The sequence below is a fragment of the Juglans microcarpa x Juglans regia genome, chromosome 2D, assembly GCF_004785595.1.
Source record: "Juglans microcarpa x Juglans regia isolate MS1-56 chromosome 2D, Jm3101_v1.0, whole genome shotgun sequence".
NCBI classification, from domain to species: domain Eukaryota; kingdom Viridiplantae; phylum Streptophyta; class Magnoliopsida; order Fagales; family Juglandaceae; genus Juglans; species Juglans microcarpa x Juglans regia.
Genome location: NC_054596.1, coordinates 37,463,027 through 37,484,798, shown reverse-complemented (window position 1 = coordinate 37,484,798; position 21,772 = coordinate 37,463,027). Strand labels below are relative to the sequence as shown.

The 21,772-nt window shown below is 35.7% G+C and overlaps 1 protein-coding gene and 1 long non-coding RNA gene across 2 annotated transcripts; both read right to left on the bottom strand.

Annotated features, from left to right (window-relative positions):
- On the bottom strand, positions 1–6,233 carry LOC121249935. The gene is given in 7 exon segments (XM_041148806.1): positions 1–980; positions 983–1,922; positions 2,159–2,299; positions 2,382–2,526; positions 4,431–4,534; positions 5,794–5,926; positions 6,032–6,233. Coding segments are annotated over 7 exon segments (1,995 nt in total). The 5' UTR covers positions 6,073–6,233; the 3' UTR covers positions 1–489.
- A 5,310-nt stretch (positions 6,234–11,543) lies between these two features.
- On the bottom strand, positions 11,544–12,229 carry LOC121250653. The gene is made up of 2 exons (XR_005937830.1): positions 12,031–12,229; positions 11,544–11,871 (listed from the first exon to the last, which is right to left on the bottom strand). It is a non-coding gene; the product is annotated as an uncharacterized LOC121250653 (long non-coding RNA).
- Between the last annotated feature and the right edge of the window lie 9,543 nt (positions 12,230–21,772).

Below are 21,772 nucleotides of genomic sequence, written 5' to 3'. Positions count from 1 at the left end.
TAGCTCAAACGAAACTGAAATTATAATTAGTTAACCATGAAACAAGCCTTCATCTTTGACAGTGGAACTCTAGCATCTTTCTTTTTTTTTTCTTTTTTGGGTACAAAGCGACTATTTTTCAATGTAGGCAATCTCAATCCCCAACCTCTATCGAAACATAATAAAATCTCTAGTATTTGAAGCTACACAGCATTGTTACAACTCTCACAGCCAATAATAGATCAGGACCTGTACCAAAATATATGACCCATAGATGCAATTGTCCATCCATCCACTTCAGAAAAACAGCAATCCCAGCCATACACTAGAGCTATACTCAGTAGCATAAATGCAACAACAAAGCCAAACTTGTACGGTGATCCAATTATGAAGATATAGCCATGCTACTTTTCTTCTGTGCCAGCACCAGAAGCACGATGGGAAACAAATGTGGCAAGTTTAGAATGGTTGAACTCGCGCTGATAAAGAGAATCTGCACGTTCATCCCCTTTACCTACCCTTAAGGGCCGCAAACCTGGCAGCCAAATCATCATAGTCTGGCAGCTTAGGATGCACATGCCGAGCTGGGTTTGACCTATCAGGCTGAAAAGAAGCAGCACGAGAAAACACTTTGGCTGCCTCTGATTGCTCTCTATGCTCATGAGGTAGAGAAATTGACCGAGGCGGAGGAGGAACCATCTCTGGCTTCTCATCATGCACTTCTCTGCTAGTCAGTGGGGATACACTCGCATCAGTGCTTGCTTGATGTGACCGACGAGATTTAGACTTTCTCACCCTTCCTGGTTCATAAGGTGACGGTTTCTTACTATACTGCATCAGCAGTTTGTCCAATATCCTTTCCTCTTCATCCTTCTGACAGTGCTCATCATCAAACAAAACTTGCAAGCCACGTCTTGAGTGGTCCCTTGTCTTGCTTCTTGATTTTCTTGCAACAAGCGCTGTATCTTCAAGATAGCCAGCATCATTGTACTCGGATGTGGTTTCGTGTGTTTCCTTCGGGCTGATCTTGGTTTTGGTATTGTGTTACCAGCTACATTATCCTGATAAAGTTTATCTTTTTCTTGACCGTGACCATTCACACTTGCAGCTCCAACAACCTGCCTCTCGTGGACAGGATGATATGATCCTAATTGGATCCTCACTGAAGTGCTACCCCCATTGCCTTTCTTGTGCATTGGAGGGTCAGTAAGGGCTACAGTGCTGTCAAAACCAACCAGTGAAGATCCTAAATTGTGTCCAGACTTGCTAGCCTTTGCTTTAGGCTTAACATAAGGAGGAGGGATGACATTATTATAGTGGGGCTTCACACTGTGAACTACATCCTCCTCCTCAAATTTCTTCAGTGAGTTTGTAATATCATGTTGACGAGCATGATTATTACCAGCTAACAATTCTTTGCCATTGCCCTTCGACTGCTGTCCTATACAACTACGAGAAATTTCTGGATGTCCATGAAGTAAAGGTCCCGGGTAGTCTCTTCCGGGGGAGGTATTCTCCCTACCAATAAGCAACCCGGGTCCACCATCAATGACTTCCACTCGCTTTCCTCGAGATGAAGTGCCAGATCTAAATGATTTCAGGGTGGCATCACCTTTAAAATTCCATGCTTCGTGTCTGATATCGGCAACCTCTTGCCGTCCTTGGTATGAAGGGTGATGACCATCCTTTTCTAAGATAGTTCGTTCTCTGCCATTGGGGCCCTTGTAATCCTTACCAGAAAGTTCATGTCTAGACCGAGAGTCCAGTTCTCTTTCTAATACAGTACCCTCATGGCCATTGCACAACCCACGCCCATTAGTAAGTTCACGTCTTTCTTTAAATGAAACATCAGACTTCTCTCCCCTTGGGATGGTTCCCATACCACTATATGACTTATTTTCATCAACAGTGACGTTGAAAGAGCCATAGATTTTAGGTTGCACCTGCAGTAAGCACAGAAATTGCAAGTAAATTCAAATGTGTGGAAGAAATTTTGAGGATAGCAATATGACTTCAAATTTTCAAAAAAAAAAGTAAAAAGGATGCTTTTCAGCAAATGAGTCGTCCCAGTAATCCTAACAATCCCAGGGTCTGCTCTCTATTTCTATCCGCCAGTAATATCCATAGAAAATTTATTTTTATAGGACTAATATCCAGAATGATAGAATGCAGGACACACCTTTACATTTGTGGGGGGTATAGACATCCTCTTCTCAAAAGCCTTGGAATCCCATACTATTGAAAACTCTAGTGCTATGTCTTGCATTAATTGAACTTTCTTCTCCAATGTAGATGGCTTTGGAGTCAAATTCTGAACAAACTATATATGAGCAGCTCAGCCAATTAGTACTAGAACAGTTGTGAATGTTGAATTATTTTATTTGAAGTTAATAAAGCATTACCTCTTGATTCGCAATTAAGTCCAGGGAATTCCCGTATCTCTCTTGAAATATTTGCCTAAGATCACGTAATTCTGGCAAATCTGAAAATCTTGCAGCAGCAAGCATTAGGGATGACACAGCCTCCCTACAATCCTCAGGGCATTCCCTGTGGAGAAGATGGCGAAGCAAGAGAAATGTTGAACAATGATGTTTTGAGAGAAAAGAATAGTATGATCGCCTAAGATCAACTAACAAAAACTGTAACTCACTTTCACGTTGGCCTTCGAGACCAAGCCTTCAAAATAGTAGGACATAACTCATATATCAAAACATGCAAGTCTAGTGGAACAGGACCCACCAGAAATTTATTAATGCCAAACTCATTATGAGGATATGCATCCAAACAAACAGATTGGACTTCTCATTCTATTTTTTGAAAGGAAATCTTCTACTAAAAAATAAACATGTTGAAGTTAAATAGCTTGGTATCATATGGCAGTTAATCATTCACCGTGTGTGTGTGTGTGTGTGTGTGTGTGTGTGAGAGAGAGAGAGAGAGAGAGACAGAGAGACAGAGAGAGAGAGGACCTATTAGCATCCTTACGTTTGCAAGAAAAAGTACAACACATCCAGGCAGTGTACATTCGGAACTTATCAAAAAAAAAAAAAAGCATACATTCGGATTAGGAACTAATTGCGAATCTCAATAAGGATTTATTTCGGATATATATGGTATTCAACTATTCATAAACATTTACCTATGAAATCAACATGTTATACCAGGTGATATTCCTAAGATGACCAACCAATACCCAGTAACTCTATTATGTTTATTTAGCAGCAAAGAGTAAATAAAAAATAGATCAAGCAATCCCAATAATTATACGGTATAATTACCCAGCAATTATACATATAAATAAGACATAAAGATTTGATATCCAATTAAAAGGAAGCTGTCTAAAAGAATGGCAGCCATATTGCATCTATCCCGACTTTTTCATATGCCAGCTCCCACAAAAATACACCCACTAGATTTCGTCTAAATCTATAATCCTATAACAGATAGTACATAACATATATCCAATTCGAATGGTCATCCATGGTGTCCAATTGTTACATGATAGGTAAACAATTCATAATGGTATTATTATTATTTTTTTTTATCCGTATACATAATGGTATTACATGTGCAATAGATAAAAGATGAGCTTAATATAACATGTAGCTAAAAACTAATTCTAAAGGAAGTATGCAGACAAGATGAGCTCCATAGGTGATTATCATCAGATGACGGCTAACCAGCTAATAGTTAAGGTCAATGGAAAAGAATTTCATACCTCAAATTTTGGCATATGAAGTGGATTTTCTAGCCAATATGGTGCATTAATGTAACAACCCAAGCAAGGCCCGAGCCACATACTCCAAAAACACTAGTCAATGGTACAATTGGATCCCCTTGAAATCATTATAAAGAGCAAGAAATTGTCCCACCCAAACACAATATGGGATTTCATTCACCAACTATACTCACTTGGATGAATATCAAACAATCTTTATTGAGTGAGTATAGGTGATGAATTAGATCCTACATTGTTTGGGAGGGAGAAGTTCTTGCTTTTTATAATAATTCCAATAGGCTCCAATTATACCATTGAATAGTCATTTTGAAGTATGGGCCCAGATGTAGTTTGGGCCATCCTTGGATCGGTATGACTAAATATAAAGAGTATGATATAGTGATAGATTTGCAATTTATAGTATACTCTTATCCTGTGTTTTCTACCCATTTGATATTAGAATAATGCAAACTACAAGTGCGTGCAAGCTGTTTGAAAAAAGTGTTACCCACCTAAAAAAAAGCTTTCATAAATTGTTTTTCTGAATATTAATCTAGCCACTGGTATGTGCCCAATATATTTTGAAATATGGATTCACATATATAAAATATATCTTAAACACATACGTATCGCATAGCTAGACTACAATATTGGGTTACCATGGAATTTTGACTATGCTTAGAGGCCACCAAACAGCTCATCTAAAACTGTAACAATAAAAATCAAACCTTACCTCAGTTTTTGGATTATTGAAAGATGTTTCAACACGAGATCACATGATAGCTCAACATAATCATAGCAGAAAGAAAGCACCAACTCAACTAGAAGACCATCAGCCTGTTTCACCACCTCGCAAGAAACAATAACAGTTCTTTGAGCAAAGGTACTCAAAACAAAACTATTAGAAGATTTAAAAACAGAGCCATTGGCACAATCTACAAGTGCAATCAGGTCCCAATCATCCATCCAAAAAAGAAAAATCCACCAAGTCCGATGTCCCAAAAAGCACCACTTTCTACCATTACTTAACCAGATCAGAATAAGGGATACAGGATCTTAGCTAATGAGTTAAACTCTTAATCTGGAAACGAACAGAATGATTAGAATGAGAGCCAGGAGATGACCAGATTTCTTGATGGATGATTTCCGATGGCTGAAAATGTATAGTCCGTCTATGCAGGTGCAGGAGAAAATTTGCTTTCTGATAACACAGACTACATAACCACAAGGGAAAAAATATTCAGATTGATTTGTTTGACGCTGGATCACCAGCATTCTGCATGAAGACTCACTTTGACTAGTTGTGGGACTTACACTTCAACAGAGGTGTGGAATGCACTTGTTGAACCTTTTGCACGGTGTTTACAACTTAACAAGTTATATGTCATTCAAAAAATTCTAAGTTCCCTCCAAGAATTCTGAGTCTCTTCTACTGTCCAAAGAAACATGAGGTCGCGTTTCTGCAATTGGTCAAGCCATGAGTGACCAAGAAAAGGCAGTAGCTCTTTTGAAAGTGGCTCAGGTTATGAGTCCTTTGTGGGCCCCCCAGCTTAAAATCCAATTCCATAGTAAACAAAGATAACTCCATTGCACCAGTGTCATGAAATTATGAAGAAAGTCCGTATTATTACTGTTCAAGCAAGGTTAATCTTCATTTGGCTTTTGTTAGCCCACGCTCTCCTTGCATTTCAACTACTTGTCAAATATGAAGCACAGAGAGCACACTCTGTTTCGACCATAGAAGTTGCTACGCAGGTGAAAATAAAGTCAAAATGAAAAATAACTTTTAAGTCTAGAGAGGATAAATATATATATATATAGAGATAGATAGATAGATATACATATTCAAAGAGACGATTTTGCATCCAAAAAATCTACAATTTAGGATAAGTAGTGAGCTTTTTTGCTGTCTGTCGTTTTTTCTTATAAATAATTAAACTGGAAAATCCAGGATCTATATTTCTTCTTCTCTGGCTGAACTTTGTCGGCAGCCAAAAACTGACAGTGAACGAGATTCACTAAAACATTCGACTTGAAAGATCCAATCGGATGAAGGGAACGAAACAGAATGAAAAGTCAAGAGCACGAAGAATTACCCTCTGATAAGCATTGATATCAAGGCCATTGGCAAGCAAATCGGCGATGTCTTTCTTCAGAAACTTCTCAGTCGCCTTTCTCTTCCTCCGAATCACATCGATCCGAGTCTTGGTCGATTTAATCAACGACTTACTACAACCACACACACAAAAACCAAAATCCAGGAAACAAATCAAAATCCAAGAACCCAAAAGCTTTACATTAAAACAGCCATAGATAGATAGAGAAGAAAAAAACCATTTGGAGCCAAAGCTGCGGCCGAGAAGTCCGTCTAACATTGTGGATCTCTCAGTACTGAGTTGGAGTCAGAGAAGGATTCGACATGAACGAAAACACAGCTCTCAACAAAAATCAAAAAAGGTCTGTGTCCATCAAAAGCCGCTATAAGTGCGTCAGAGTCTCACACTTTCTTTTGAAACACTCGTCTACTCTCTCTTGACTCCCTGCTCTGAAAGAACTTCTTGGTTTATCCTTTCTTACCATAATGTCCTTGTCCTTTTCATAATCTGATAAACGTCGACAGGGTACTTTGGGGAATACAGGATTTCCGTCGGGGTCCAATGGTCTCGTAGCTCGCGCCTCGCGGCAGATAGATTCCAAGACTTTTTTTTAAAAAAAAATTTAATTTAATAAATTTACCTCTTTATTTTTCAAAATCTCATAAAAATTTATTTAAATTATTTCACTATTATTTATAAAAAAAAATATTAATAGAGTTTCTCAAACTTACAGCTCAATCTTACTCTCATGTATTTTAATTTTTTTATTTTTTTATTTTTTACCTAATGATTAAATAAATAATTATTAATGAAATTATATATTTTTTTATTTTTTTAATGATTAAAAATGTTAAAAAACATACTTGAAAGAAAATCAAAAGAAAAAGAACAATAAATTTATAACTAACGGTACGTCAACTCGCTAGCACCATCTTATTTACAAATTATTTTATTATTATTTACAGATAATTATATCTCATCTCACTATCCAAATCAAGTCTCAATTTATTGGTAATGCCAAAAGTAAAAATAGGGGCGCAATCTTTTTTAAATACAAATTGGACAGTAAGATAAAATAAGATGATTTTAAATGAAAGTTAAAAATTAAATAAAATATTATTAAAATATTACTTTTTTAATTTTATTATTATTTTTATATTTAAAAAATTAAATTCTTTATTATATTTTATATAAATATTTTAAAAAATTATAATAATAAAATAAGATAAAATGCAACACTCCCACTATTCAAACGATGGGTGCACCGAGTCAACGAGTATGCCCTTGTAGTAAGGCAAAAGCCATAATAAAGTAAGCACGCTTCAAAAAAAAAAATTAAGAAAGAAAATATGCGGTCCAGCGGAGCAGTGGAGATTCGATCAACCTCCTACTGGTCCTCACCCACCTTCACCCAAATCCACCCTCCACTACTTCCCTCACTTAAATTATTACAAATCATATACGTAAGGACTTTTATGACTATTTTCATCCGATATTTTATTAACAATTTTATATACAAACGTAAAGCATGTAAATATTATATAATTTTTTAAAAAAAATAAAATTTATTATAAAAAAAATTAACTTTTTTATATAGATTCTATATTTTATTTAATTTTTTCAAAATGATTATGCGACAGTTACACAATTCAAAATTATAAATATCTTTTTTTAATAGTTTCAAATACTCATTAAACTCTTGAATTATAGAAAGTTAATATTTTGTATTCTAATTCAATTCTATTATTGAAATGAATGAAAAATAACTCACTTAATATAATTTTGAAGGTCAGATCTTTACAAGAGTGTCAAATTATTGATAATTTGAGATGATGCTAACTTAAATGAAGTCATGGAGAATGCAAGTCTCGTATATTTTATTTTAAAAAAATAGATTCCACTATTATAAAAATAAATTTTTTTTATATGCATTTTAGAACTTGAACACTTTTTTTATAAGGTATTTCCCCAATATATATAAGTTTTAATGGTTTAAAAGCAAATATTTCTCTCTTTAATTTCTTTTTTTTAGACAATAAAAAAAAACCCCTATCAAGAAAAAGTTAAATAAAAATATTATAAAGTTAAAATATTATTAGAATATTATTTTTATTTTTTGATTTGAAAAAGTTGAATTATTTTTTATATTTTGTTTGAAAAAGTTGTAATAATTAAGTAATAATTAAATGAAAAAATTGAAAAATTGAAATTGAAAAATGTTTATGTTTATTGTATTTGAATATTGAGATGACATAAGATGAGATTAGATGAAATGAAAGTATCTTGATATCCAAACAAGGCCTAAGTAGTCCCTAAATTATTTATGATTTATTTACGACTCACAAGTTTTAAATTGATGTGAAGAACACTTTTCCACACGTGTGACCACTTAACCTAATAAGAATAAGTAGAATTAATTATTTTTATTATATTCTTAATAATCTATTTATAAAAATTGACATAATAAGTTTTGGTTTATAGTTTATAAAAATATTTAATTTGTAGAATAAACCTAACCATATTTATAATAATTTTAAGAAAATATGTTATCATGTGTCTATGACGTATATAATAAGATTTGTTCTTTAAAATCAATTTTCAATTTTCATCCAAGCTTAGAAAGATGTATGGATAATGTGATTCGTATAATTTATATATGAGCGTAGAAAATGGCCAATATCTGACTGGGTTTTGTCTTCCAATTAGTAATTATCTAAAACTCTATCCTTTAACAGTGGAAAAGGAAACAATTAGAATTAGGATCACATCATGGAGATAGCATAAATAATACGTTAAGCACGCATGACTTACTTCAAGATTGGTTGAAAAAAATACTCCAACTGTGTATCATAAGATTAGGTTAATATATATAGGTTATGCGACACATGTTGGGAGCCATGATTTTATCTAAGACTTCTTCCTGGCAAATTTTATTTTGATAAAAAGAGTGTCTTTGCAAAAATTAAATAAAATGAGATGAGATGAGATAGTTTGTAAAAACGAATCAGGCCTAAAATTCATGACTCCTCTCATCTTTGTTACACCCCGGCAAACTTATTCTAACAATAAAAGAAACATTCGAAGACACTAAAAATAATAGCATGTCGAAAGCATACTAGCTAGACAAGTGTGCTTTAATTGTGTCTTTGGGGGAGCATTTGAATGTAGATATTATATAAGGTGCAAGACACAAATAAAGCCAAGAAATCCCCTCTAAAGTCTTGAGTTTGAAGCAAGCTATGCCATTGTATCTATCACCAATCATGTTAGGTGTAAGACTTGGGTTTACAAGTTTTATGGAAGTTTTTTGTAAAAATATAGATCCTATTAGAAAAAATAATTTTTTCTTATTTTTTTTATAGTGAGGTTCATTTTTTTTATAAAAGACTTGCACGAAATTTATATATTTAAAAACTTAAAAGCCATCGGTCAATTTTTTTTAAAAGAGATCGTCTGCGTACAAGGGGACTGCCCATGCAGGCCTGGACAGTTTCATCCTTAAAATTTTTTTAAAATTATAACAATATCCCTAAAACACTTTCTTCAGTCAAAATCTCCTTCTTCCTTTGAAATCCGATTTTTTTCCTCTGAAATCAACTTAATTTTCTGATCAGGATTCTAACTTGAATGAAACTTGAGAAAGATTGATGAATTCTCTAGGCTGCAACATTTTGAAAATAAAACCAAAATGACGAATTTCCTTCATTTCTAGCAGACTTCTAGTCTAGAAAACAAGTGATCCTTTCCAACTAAGACTAAAACCAAACACTTGGTGGGCAAAACAAAACCCACCATCCAATCCACGTTCTTTTGCTCCCCCACCTCCATTTTGCAAGCAACCAACCAAAAACTCATAGTCAGTGCGGAAAAAAAAAAAAAAAAAAAAATTAACGCTCACGAATGCGTATAATAAGTTTGAATATTCATTACACACGATCAATCTTAGCTGCCCCCCAAATATACAAATTTAGATAGAAATCTGGGTGAATATCTACTACATATACAACAATCAAAGCCTTTCGTCTCTACTTCTACAGTATAATCTATAATGAAGAAGTGAATCTTGTTTTAACCAGAACAAAACACGTAGTATAGAAATCAACAATTGTTGTTCGTTTCTCAGAATGCTCAATGCTTCAGCCTCCAGGCAATGGATACAGCTATCACACTCCTACCACACATTCTCCGAATCACTCCCTTCTATGAACAACATATATATAGCCGTTCTATAGGGCTTAACTCATGGCCTGCTCACGAAATACTAAACAATACCCCTCATTTCCTTGACCTCATGCATTTTTTTGGTTGGAGACTGGGCTTATAACTACATACCAGACGGCCTCGAGCCAATTATGACCTCGCTGGGTGAGGAATAACCCATGAGACGATGAAGTGGTGAGCTTGATCTTGGCTCGATTTCAGAGGAAAGTTTCTCTGCTTAGGACATGTTGGAGGAAAGCCCAGCTGATTCAAACGTTTCCACTGAATTCTTATGCTTGTTTTGTGACTGTTTCCCGTTGAGGAAGGGGGAAGGACTCATGCTGAGGAAGGGGAAGGGTGCCTTTTTCCCTCCCTAAAACGGTGCGTTTTCCCGTTTAATTCTGCACACGCAGTCCCGGAGACTACAAAGAGAATTTCTCTTTTTTAAAATTAAAAAAAAAAAAAAAAAAAAAAAAAAAAAGCTTGCAAGCAATAATGCAACCTCGTGGGATTGCCATCCTAACGACAAAAATTAACCTGAATTTTCTGGCAATCATCGGTGGTTTAATGAGGCTGCTCATGATGTCTACAATCATTATACATCACCAACAGCCTGATTCAGGCTGCCCGTACATGGTTGTAGACATATATATCGACGCCGTGTGAATACAGTTTTTGGATTGGAACACAGGGTCATTGGCGGTAACTAGTTGCATTAATCGGCCATATGCATCAATTATATATCTCAATTTACTTGTGGACAATTTGAACGAAGCCTTAAATATATAGCTTGATTGATCGATTCGCAAAAAGAAAGTAATGGGAAACAGGAGGCTAGCTTTAAGCCTTAAATATTAGAGACTTCGAGAAGTTCAAAATACTAACGTATTAGCAAAAACAAGACCTGGGCGACTGACTTTAATATCAAAAGATCGAGTAGTACTGCCTTTTTGGGTACGTACAGACCAGTTTTCTGATCAAGTGGATATCGATCCACTTCCCAACTTCTGAATAATATTTTAGGATGTATAAAACAGGCCGTGGAGGGTCATCATGTCGTGTCACTAGCTAGCTGGAGGATCGATCGATCCTTCACTCCAATGGGAGCTCTCTTCTGAAGCGACAATACATGTATATATGGCTTTTTGTCTGAGGATGGTGTAAAAATATATATATGGCTGATGATCATAGGAAAGTCAGCTTGTCGCTTTATCTTTGTTCTTCTGTCTTGGTTCTTCATATACATTCTCTCTCTCTCTCTGTCCCCTTTGGTTTTTGGGGTTAATTCAAGGATGTTCGTACCGCAATTTTGTAGTACATTATGTGTTGTTATCATCTTCCTTTCAAGCAGATTAAATTAATTTGACTTCTTACACAATAACACCAGGATTATGAATTACATTATAAGAATAATCAACATTTGCTACGAATTATTTGTAACGAGAATGATTATTTACGATGAAAATATATTCATTTTAATAGAAAATAATCATTTTCGCAAGAAATAATTGATGACAAATAAACATTTTCTTATAGTATTAATCACGAACTTCAAACAAAGTTTGGTCATATTGATATGGAAAGTTTCTCAAAACAATATGTGTATACATAGGAAAATAAGCAGTCAAATCACAGCAGGCCAATATTAATTGACGCAAGATAATATAGCTACCAGAAGCATCTCAAGAAATTAACAAGAAAATGGAAGAGATAGTTTTCGTCATCCAGCAAATCGTGGCGAACCAGTCTCTCCAGAAGGATATTATTTTCAGGTATAAGATCGCTGTAGTACAGTAACGTCGAGACTGAAACCGCAGGCTCACTGATGAGCGATGCCAGTAGCCTCAGCACTGACCTAAACATCAAAGGTGTGAGAGACTGCAACAACCAGACAGAGAGAGAGAGAGAGAAGCCAAGAGAGAATCAAAGTCTGAAAACATAAAATTGCAGAGACCCATGAATGCATACATATATGAAGTCATGTTTTTGATAAATTAGCAATATTAAAAGCCAAAGAGATTGGAGGCCGGTACGTACCATGGCCTTGATTGGGAGATGAGGAGGAGTGGCCGAGGCAGAACGTAAACTGGAAATGAATTCTTGAATCCAGAGAGAGAGAAAGTAAGCAAACTGGAAATGGATTCTTGAATCACGAGATTGAGAGAGAGAGATTATTATTGTGTTGGAGGTGTTGTATCTCTACTGACCGTCTTCACCGGACATTCAGAATTACCGGTCCCTGTTTCGTACGAAGAACAATATTTAAGAGTTTAATTTAAACTCTATCTCTCGTGCACCGAGTTTAATTTAAACTCTATCTCTCATGCAACCACCTTGATAAGGTTTGAAACAGTTTAAAACCTATCAATTAATATATAAGTTATAATGAGATAAGAAAATTTTTAAAAGATAAGATTAACTCTATATCTCTAATCACAATCAAACACAAAGTCTTAGATTTATTGATGACCAAAAATTTATAAATAATACGGAGGAGTTCAGGGTTATCACCTATAAGATTAGAGTGCCTCTAGTCATCGAGAGACACTTGTGAGGCTAAGCCACTAGGATGATTCTTCTCTCATAATCAGATTTAATTTCTTCATCAAACAGATAGAGAAATGTACATGTTTAATTATCATTGTTTTATTATTGTAGATCATAAAAAATCAAAAATTTAATTATTAATATTTATGTTAAAATATTTAATATGTACTATCAAAATTTTAGGTTATAGATTTTTTATGATCTCAATAATGCATACAATGAATAAATATTTAGTTTTATATATGCTTTCGTATATGTGATTTTATCATATTGCAAAAGACTAAAAAGACTACTTTTTAGATATGGAAGAGAAATTACGATGGTATTCTCTTTTATCTATGTTGTGTTTGACTTTCACGAAAAGTGACTTTATGTATATGTTTTGAATTTCACTTTTGTCGTATTGAGTCTGTGCTGGAGGAAGAGTAAGTCTGAGAAACTCCCTCATGTCTTTCCTTCTAATCTTGCTTGGGTTTTATTTTCACTTTTCTCTGTATGTTGTTATTACTTGTAGAGAAACCATGAGTCGCCAAGTGTTGTGTTGTAAACTTGTATGTATTTCGGATTTTTGAGGTTTCTTCTTATTTCTCCATTGTTGTATTGTATATGTGCTGGGTAATGGGGTTGAGAAACCGTCATGCATGTATGATGGTGGAGCTACTATGTATTGGCAGCATGCAGTGTAAGGTGGCCGTGTCACCGTGTTGGCAACTTGGCGGCGTAAAGGGTAACGCAGAGGGATTGTGAAGTCCCGAATCGGCGCTACCCCTACCTAATTGAGAATCTCATCGGGGCTTTTGGTTGTCGGCACTAGGAAGAGGCTGGGAACCTCCTCCACGACATCTCTGTGACGGCGGCGTAGAGGGCTTTAAAGCCCAGTGGTCGCCTCAGTATTGATGTTACATTAAAAAAAAAAAAAAAGGAACCTTGAGTGGAGGTGGACATTGGCGATGGGACGGGGTTGAGGACGCCATGCCGGCGATGTCCACAGTTGCGCTGAATCGAAGGGAGCAACATGACTGTGGTGCGACGCTATAATTGCCAAAGGAAGAAGAATTCTAACTTCTAAAAGGCCTAGGCTTGGGTCTTGTTCCAGTCCAACATAAAATAAACGAGCCACTATTGTGGCCCAACCTGATAGAAAACTAAAAAAAAAATGTAGGGGAAGGTATCGGGCCTGTACAATAGGCCCAGCCCAGGGTGTTGACCGACCTCACTAATGAATCGGGTTTCGGCCTCGGTTACTGGACCAGTCCGATCCAGACTTAGACCGGTCAAATTATATTTTATTAGAATATTATTATTTTAATATTACTTATTTATTTTAAAAAAATCGAAATTTTTATCTTCTTTCATATGCATGTTATTATTGTTAAATACATGTATTAAATTTTATTTTCTATACATGTTATTATTGGTATACACATATATTAAAATTTTATATCCCTATTATTATTATTAAATACATGTATGAATTATTTATTTTAGCTCTTATTATTATGCCATGTATAGTTGTTTATTTAATATAGGGCAAATGATTTACATCAAAATTTAAGAAAATATTGGTTTTCTAAAGGTACAAGATTTTCTTAATTTTAGTGACAAATCATTAAACTCCATAGTAATGTAGGTATAATGGAGTTAACACTTTGTGTGTCAAGATCTACTCCGAAAAGAGAGTCTTGATGACACTACTAGTTCATCCATCAAAAGTAAAGCTGAATGGAACATTTTGTATGTCAGAGTTTACTTCTAAAGGAGAATTATGATGATACAACTAGTTCATCTACATAATTTAATACTGGTGAGAACATTTTGTGTATCAAGATCTACTCCCAAATTATGGTCTTGATGACACTACTAGTTCATCCATAATTGTTTAAATTCTGATTATTGTTTATTAAGTGTCTAGCTCAAAGCATTATGTGACAAAATTTTCTTGCAGTAAGCATACATACATCACTACACTCACAGACTTCATCTATTCCTGTTTTGAATGGCTCTAGTTTTTTTTGAGTAGGTTGAGCGAGTCAAGTTCACATCAGGAGTCCTTGACCTGGACTCATCACTTACGAGTCCAAAACCACCAGCAATCATTGAGAGTAGTAATAGAGATGAGATGTAGTAATCTAAATAGTGGGAGAGATCAAACAGGTTGAGTCTAAAATTCAAGAAAATAACCATAGCCGAAAATATAAAAACCTCACTCCCTAGTACTATGTATGCCCAAATATTTTTGAAAAATGCTGAGAAGAGGAATGCAAAATGGTGCTAAATGAACACTTATGGCTAGACTTACCACCATAAAATATGATGGTGCTAAAGGAATGCAAGAACATATCCTTGAAATGACAAATATTGCTGCTAGATTACAAACCTTGGGAATGAAAGTAAAAGAGTCCTTCATTGTTTAATTTATTCTGAACTTATTGCCACCTCAGTATGGTCCATACCAGATGCATTATAATTCTATTAAAGATAAATAGAATGTGAATGAGTTGGCAAGTATGGTAGTTCAGGAGGAAGCAAGACTAAAACAACAAAGACATTACTCTGCTAATTTTGTGACTAAAGAAACTTGGAAAGAAAAAGTATCATTATGGCAAAATGAACGAACTAAACCACCAAAAGGAAAGCAGCCTGTGAAAGTTAATCAGGTTCAGCATAATAGTAGCAAATGCTACTTTTATGGGAAAGCATGGACACATGAAAGCTGAGTGTCCGAAACGTAGGGCTTGGTTTGAAAAGAAGGGTAAGCCACTTACTTTTGTACGTTTTGAATCAAATCTTGTAAATGTTCCCACTAACTCTTAGTGGCTAGATTCGGGTGTTAATGTTCATGTTTCCATAATTATGCAAGGATACCTTGCAAGCCAAACACCAAACTCCAGTGAGCGATTTATCTTTATGGGAAATGAGAATAACGCTAAAGTTTTAGCCATAGGAACTTTTCGATTAGTTTTGAGTATTGATCATTACTTAGACCTTCATAACACAATATATGTGCCTTCTGTGAGACGTAATTTGATTTCCTTATCCAAATTAGATACTTATGGTTATTCTTTTTCGTTCCATAATAGTAGTTTCAATATTTTTAGAAATAATTTATCTATTGGTTCTGGGTTTCTTTCTGATGACCTTTATCAACTTTACATCGATAATACATTTATTAAAAATACCTATACCCAATACCATGAAACATGTATTGGAACTAAAAGAAACATGATGAATGAAAATTCTTATGACTTGTGGCATAAAAGAATGGGGTACATCTCCAAAGAAAGGTTACAGAAATTAGTAAAACAAATGATTCTTCCGCATCTTGATTTTAGTAATCTTGAAGTATGTGTAGATTTCATTAAAGGAAAGCAAACCAAACATACTAAGAAAGGTGCCACAGGAAGTACGAAACTTCTTGAAATAATTCACACAGATATATGCGAACCATTCTTCACTGAATGTTTTGATAGAGAAAAGTATTTTATCATATTTATAGATGATTTTTCACGGTTTGAATATATTTATCTGCTATATGAGAAATCTCAATTTTTTTCAGTACTTGAGGTATTTCTCATAGAGGTGGAAATGCAGTTAGATAGAAAGATGAAAATCATCAAATCGAATCGAGGTAGAGAATACTATGGAAAGTATGACGAATCGGGTCGTAACCCTGGCCCATTCACCAAACTTCTTGAACAGTGTGGCATTGTTGCACAGTACACGATGCCCAGGACGCCACAGCAGAACGGTGTTGCTGAAAGGTATAATTGGACCTTATTGGATATGGTCAAAAGTATGGTAAGCAATTCTACATTACCCAAGTGTTTGTGAGGTGAAGCTATTAAGACGACAATGTATATGTTAAACCGAGTTCCTAATAAGTCAATTCCAAAACACTTCATTCGAGCTATGGACTGGTAGGATACCAAGTTTAAGGCACGTGCATGTTTGGGGTTGTCCAGCTGAAGCGAGACTTTACAATTCACATAAAAGAAAATTGGATCCTTGAACAGTAAGCGGGTACTTTATTGGGTACTCAGAGAGATCCAAAGGGTATAGATTTTATTATCCTAATCAAAGTCCGCGAATGGTGGAAACATGAAATGTCAAATTCATTGAACTTGGCGAGATCAGTGGGAGAATTGAACCCAGATATGTGATCATCGAGGAAGTATGGGTAGATGTTCCTATACCTACATCCTCAGAAAAGATAATGGTTCCTCTAATTGATCATGACAATGAAACATTGGAACAAGTAAATGATCACCCATTTCAAAATGATAATACCACTGATGAACCAAGTTCGGAGTCACCAGAACAAGTTGTCTTACGCATATCTCAGAAAGATCAGAGACTTGCTATTTTAGCCAACTGTGTGGTGTATCTCCAGGAGTTTGAATTTGACATTGGGACAAGTAAAGATCCACTAACGTTTTCACAAGCCATAGAGGGAAGTGATTCTAGTAAATTAATCGATGCCATGAAAGAAGAGTTGAAATCCATGAATTAGAATCAAGTCTGGGATCTTGTTGAATTGCCTGAAGGGAGTAAAAGAGTCGGGTGTAAATGGGTCTTCAAGATCAAATGTGACTTAAAAGGCAATGTTGAACTATATAAGGCCATACTTGTTGCCAATGGTTTCACTCAGAAAGAAGGCATTGAGACCTTTTCTCAAGTATCTAAAAATGACTCTTTCACATCCAGTATTCAAATGGAAGTTTAGATGAAAAGGTCTACATGGAGCAACCAGAAGGCTGCTCAAAAAATGGCAAAGATCACCTAGTATGTAGGCTTAATAAATTGATATATGAACTTAAGCAAGCTTCCCGACAATGGTACTTAAAGTTCAATGATATCATTACCCTTTGGATTTAAAGAAAATATCGTTGATCGATGTATATACCTAAAAGTTAGTGGGAGTAAGTTCATAATTTTTATCCTGTATGTTGATGATATATTGTCAGCTAGTAGTGATCTTGGCTTACTTTATGAAAACAAGGGTTTTCTCTCTAAGAACTTTGAAATGAAAGAAAAATCTCTAAGAAATTTTTCGAGATTGAAAACAATGACTGTTGAGATTGTCTCAAAAAAGTTACATAGAAAGAGTTCTTGAGAAATTTGACATGAAAAGTTGTTCATCACTGGATACTCCGATATCAAAAGGTGATACGTTTAGCCTATCACAATGTCATAAAACTGAGTGGGAGCGTAAAGAGATGGCAAAAATCCCATGTACTTCTGTTGTGGGGAGTTTGATATATGCACAAATTTGCACGAGGCCAGACATTAGTTTTGCAGTTGGCATGCTTGGGTGTTACCAAAGTAACACAGGGATGTCTCATTGGAAAGGAGCAAAGAGGGCATTGCGATACTTGTAAAGAACTAAAGATTACCATCTGACCTTCAGAAGAACTGACAGTTTTGAGGTAACTGGGTGCTCAGACTCTGGTTTTGCTAGTTGCTCTGATAGCAAGAAATCTACTTCAGGTTATGTTTTCCTGTTGACTGGTGGAGCGATCTCATGGGAAACAAACAGTGTCCATAGAACATATTAGTACTGCGCTTATGATAGCAAACCCATTAACGAAAGGTCTAATAGCGAAACAGTTTAAAGAACATGTTGATAGAATGGGTCTTATGATGTGAACATGTTAATGAGCTCATGGATGTTTTTTAATTCTATTTGGACAATTAATGATATCTATTATAATTGTTTTGTTTCGGTTTTCTTGTCTTTCCATTTTATATATACATTAAATTGTGAGAATAAATGATGACAAGATAATGTCTACAATAGACATGAATTAGAACCCAAGGTATTACAGTAGTAGCCTTAATTGTCCCAATTAAAGATCGTGTTAAATTAAGTTACTGGTGTTGTGGTACATGGAAGGGAATTTGTTGATTATATAACAGAGGACCTCCACGACTCACATTAGTAGCTAGTTTAGCATTGATATTACGAAACTCATGAAATGTATTTTGAGCTATAAATGTTTCATGGATATGAGTTTGCGCAGTATGGTTAATTTCCTGTAATAAACCCATGAAATGAAAATATTATTTTATGGACATATGGACCAAGTGGAAGAATGTAAGAGTTTTATTTAAACTCAATATTCCACACATCCATCTTGATAGAGTTTGTAATATATCAAAACTTATCAGTTAATAGATGAGTTATAATGGGATAACAAAACTCTTAAAAGATAAGATTAACTCTATATCTCTAATCACAGTCAAATACAAAATCTTAGATTTCTTAATGGCCAGAAGTCTATAAATAGTACTGAGGGGTTAAGGGTTCTCACATACAACATTAGAGTGCCTCTAGCCATCGGGAGACACTTGTGAGGCTAAGTTGCTAAGGTGATCATTTTTTCATAGTCAGATTAAATTTTTCATCAAACAGACGGAGAAAGGTACGTATTTAATTATCATTATTTTATTATTGTGGATCATAGAAAATCAAAGATCCAATTATTAAGGTTCATATTAAAATATTTAACACAATCGCCTGCATATATAACTCATGAAGGTAAAAAAAAATGACCAGAGAATGCCGCGTAAAAAAAATCAAACAGGTTCAGCGCTCTTTCCTTAACTTGTTTTTTTTCTTTTTTTTTTTCTTTTAAATAAAGAGTTAAATGCAAAATTAGTAATTAAATCTTCAGGTATTAACAATTTGGTTTTCAACTTTTATAAAACTAATACATAAACTTAATTACATTCATTAATTTGGCTTTAGAAAATCATAGAATTGGCCCCTAGTATAGTATGTTACATGCCAGCCTTCAATTACCTGATGTGAATATTAAGGGCTCGTTTGGATAGTGAGATGAGATAGTTTTAGATGAGTTGAATAAAATATTATCAGAATATTATTTTTTTAATATTATTATTGCTTTAGAATTTGAAAAAATTGAATTGTTTATTATATTTTATATAATAATTTGAGAAAATTGTAATGATGAGATGAGATGAAAATATCACTATATCCAAACAGGGCCTAAGGCTACGTGTCAGTCAATCTTATCAAAGATTGACACGTTATCTCCCTCTCAATTTTTAATGATAAATTGACGAAATTCTTAAAATATCAATGAAAAAGTAGTGGTTCTACCAATCACTACACCTAGAGGGGGGTGAATAGGTGTAATCCAATTTTGATGGTCTTTTAAAAAATAGAGACAAACAAACAGTTAATCAATTATCACAAATAATCAACACAATGATTTTGGTCACGAAATGGAAACTCATTTAAAAAACTTCTTCAAATTCTAAAACCACTCCGGGGGTAAAGCACCACCTAAAATTCACTATAGAAAAAGTTTATTACAACCAATTTAGAGACACTCACAAAACCTTTGTAGTGGCTAAACTTGACTTGCAACATCACAAGTGACCCACTCTATCTCTACAATCATGTAGTGCCGGAACTCCGACCTTTCTATAGCTTCCCACGAGAACCTCTCGATTTCTGCATCAACAGCAGCTCCGGACTCTTCCGGCCAGTCAAAATGTCCACTTCAATGAACTTTGAATAAGATTTGATTTTGAGTGTGGTGTGGTGGAGATATGTTTGTCCAAGAGAAATTCACAAGGTGAGGAAAACTTTCTCTCTATGGCTCTTGAAGCAACTAGGATTTTTGCTCTGTTTCTCCACATCATAGAATCGAAATAAGCTGTTCTATTTATAGTCCCAACCGATCACGGCGCTCAAAACCTTGAATTTTAAGTTGTCTTGAACATTGGCTTGACCGAGGTGTCGAGCGCAAGTCTAGCGCACGTTGTCTTTCAGGAACAGCTCGAGCGACACGTCGAGCGCACATCGAGCGAACCTCTCTAGAAGAGTTATGCTCGAGCTCTGAGTCGAGCGCACATCGAGCGAACCTCTTTAGATGGGTTCAGCTCGAGCACTACGTCGAGCGCACAACGAGCGAACCTCTCTGGAAGGTTCTGCTCGAGCGCCATGTCGAGCGCACATAGAGCGAACTTCTCTGGATGGGTTCTGCTCGAGCGCCACATGGAGCGCACATCGAGTGAACCTCTTTGGATGGGTTCTGCTCGAGCGCCACGTCGAGCGCACATAGAACAAACTTCTCTGGATGGGTTCCGCTCGAGCGCTTCATTGAGCGAATCTCTCTGGAAGGTTCCGCTCGAGCGCTAGTTGAGCGCCAATCGAGCCGTGCTGAGCACACTTCAATCTTTTTCATGTTACACAGCTTCAACACTTGTTACAACTCAATTTTACACAGGTTTTCACAAGAATATGCCAATCAACTAAATTTTCCCTCAACAATCTCCCCCTTTGGCATTTATGTGACAAAACCTCTAACCTATACATAGGACCTAATCCTGACACACCTTAAATAGGATTCCCATGATTCAGGTATAGTCTTGAACACGTTGAGATATTTCTGCAAACACTTAGCAAACGGCTAAACGTACCAACAAAAATATGCAAGAAATAATCTCATAAGCATAAACAATGTCTGTAGCATAGTATTCATAAAAGACTTTTCATTAAGAAATTAATCAGACATTGAGTTCAATATGACAAACAATAGCAGCATGAGCAGCATGTGATACAAAAACAAAAGTTGCTCCCCCACAAAACAATGTGTTACTAAAAAAACAAAAGCCGCCCCTACAGCTTTCTTGCTACTCCCCCTACATCTATATCACTCCCTCTAAATATATACTACTCCCCATTTTTGTCACGACAAGCCAAGAGTCTAAAGTATCACCATCACTCTGACTGCCACCATCATCATCAAGGCGCTCCTCTATATCGTTGAGTCACAAGCTGCTGCAAACTCTCAACTTTAGCATCAAGGCTATCAAACCGGGCTTCAAGGCGAGCAAGGTACTTCAAGACCTACTGAAGGCTGGGCTCGGTCAAACCAGGTGCCGTTGTGGATGGTGCCATGCTATGAGGCTGTGAGCTGGATGGCAGAGAGCTGGATGGCTGAGATGAGGGAGGAGGATGCTCAACACTCAGAGGGTGAGGGGTAATGTGAGCACGACTAAACTGCATGGTCCTACGGCCAATAGGAGCCTTAAGAGGGACTCTAGGCTCATGTGGAAGAAACGCAACTGACTGGGAGACGGCTAACCAAGTGATGAGGCAGGCAAAAAGCAAACCAGTCCGTGTTTTAGGAGAATTAAAAGCCTCAAGCAAAACCCGGCACAGATGACTCCCCAGATCCATGGAGACATCGTTAATCAG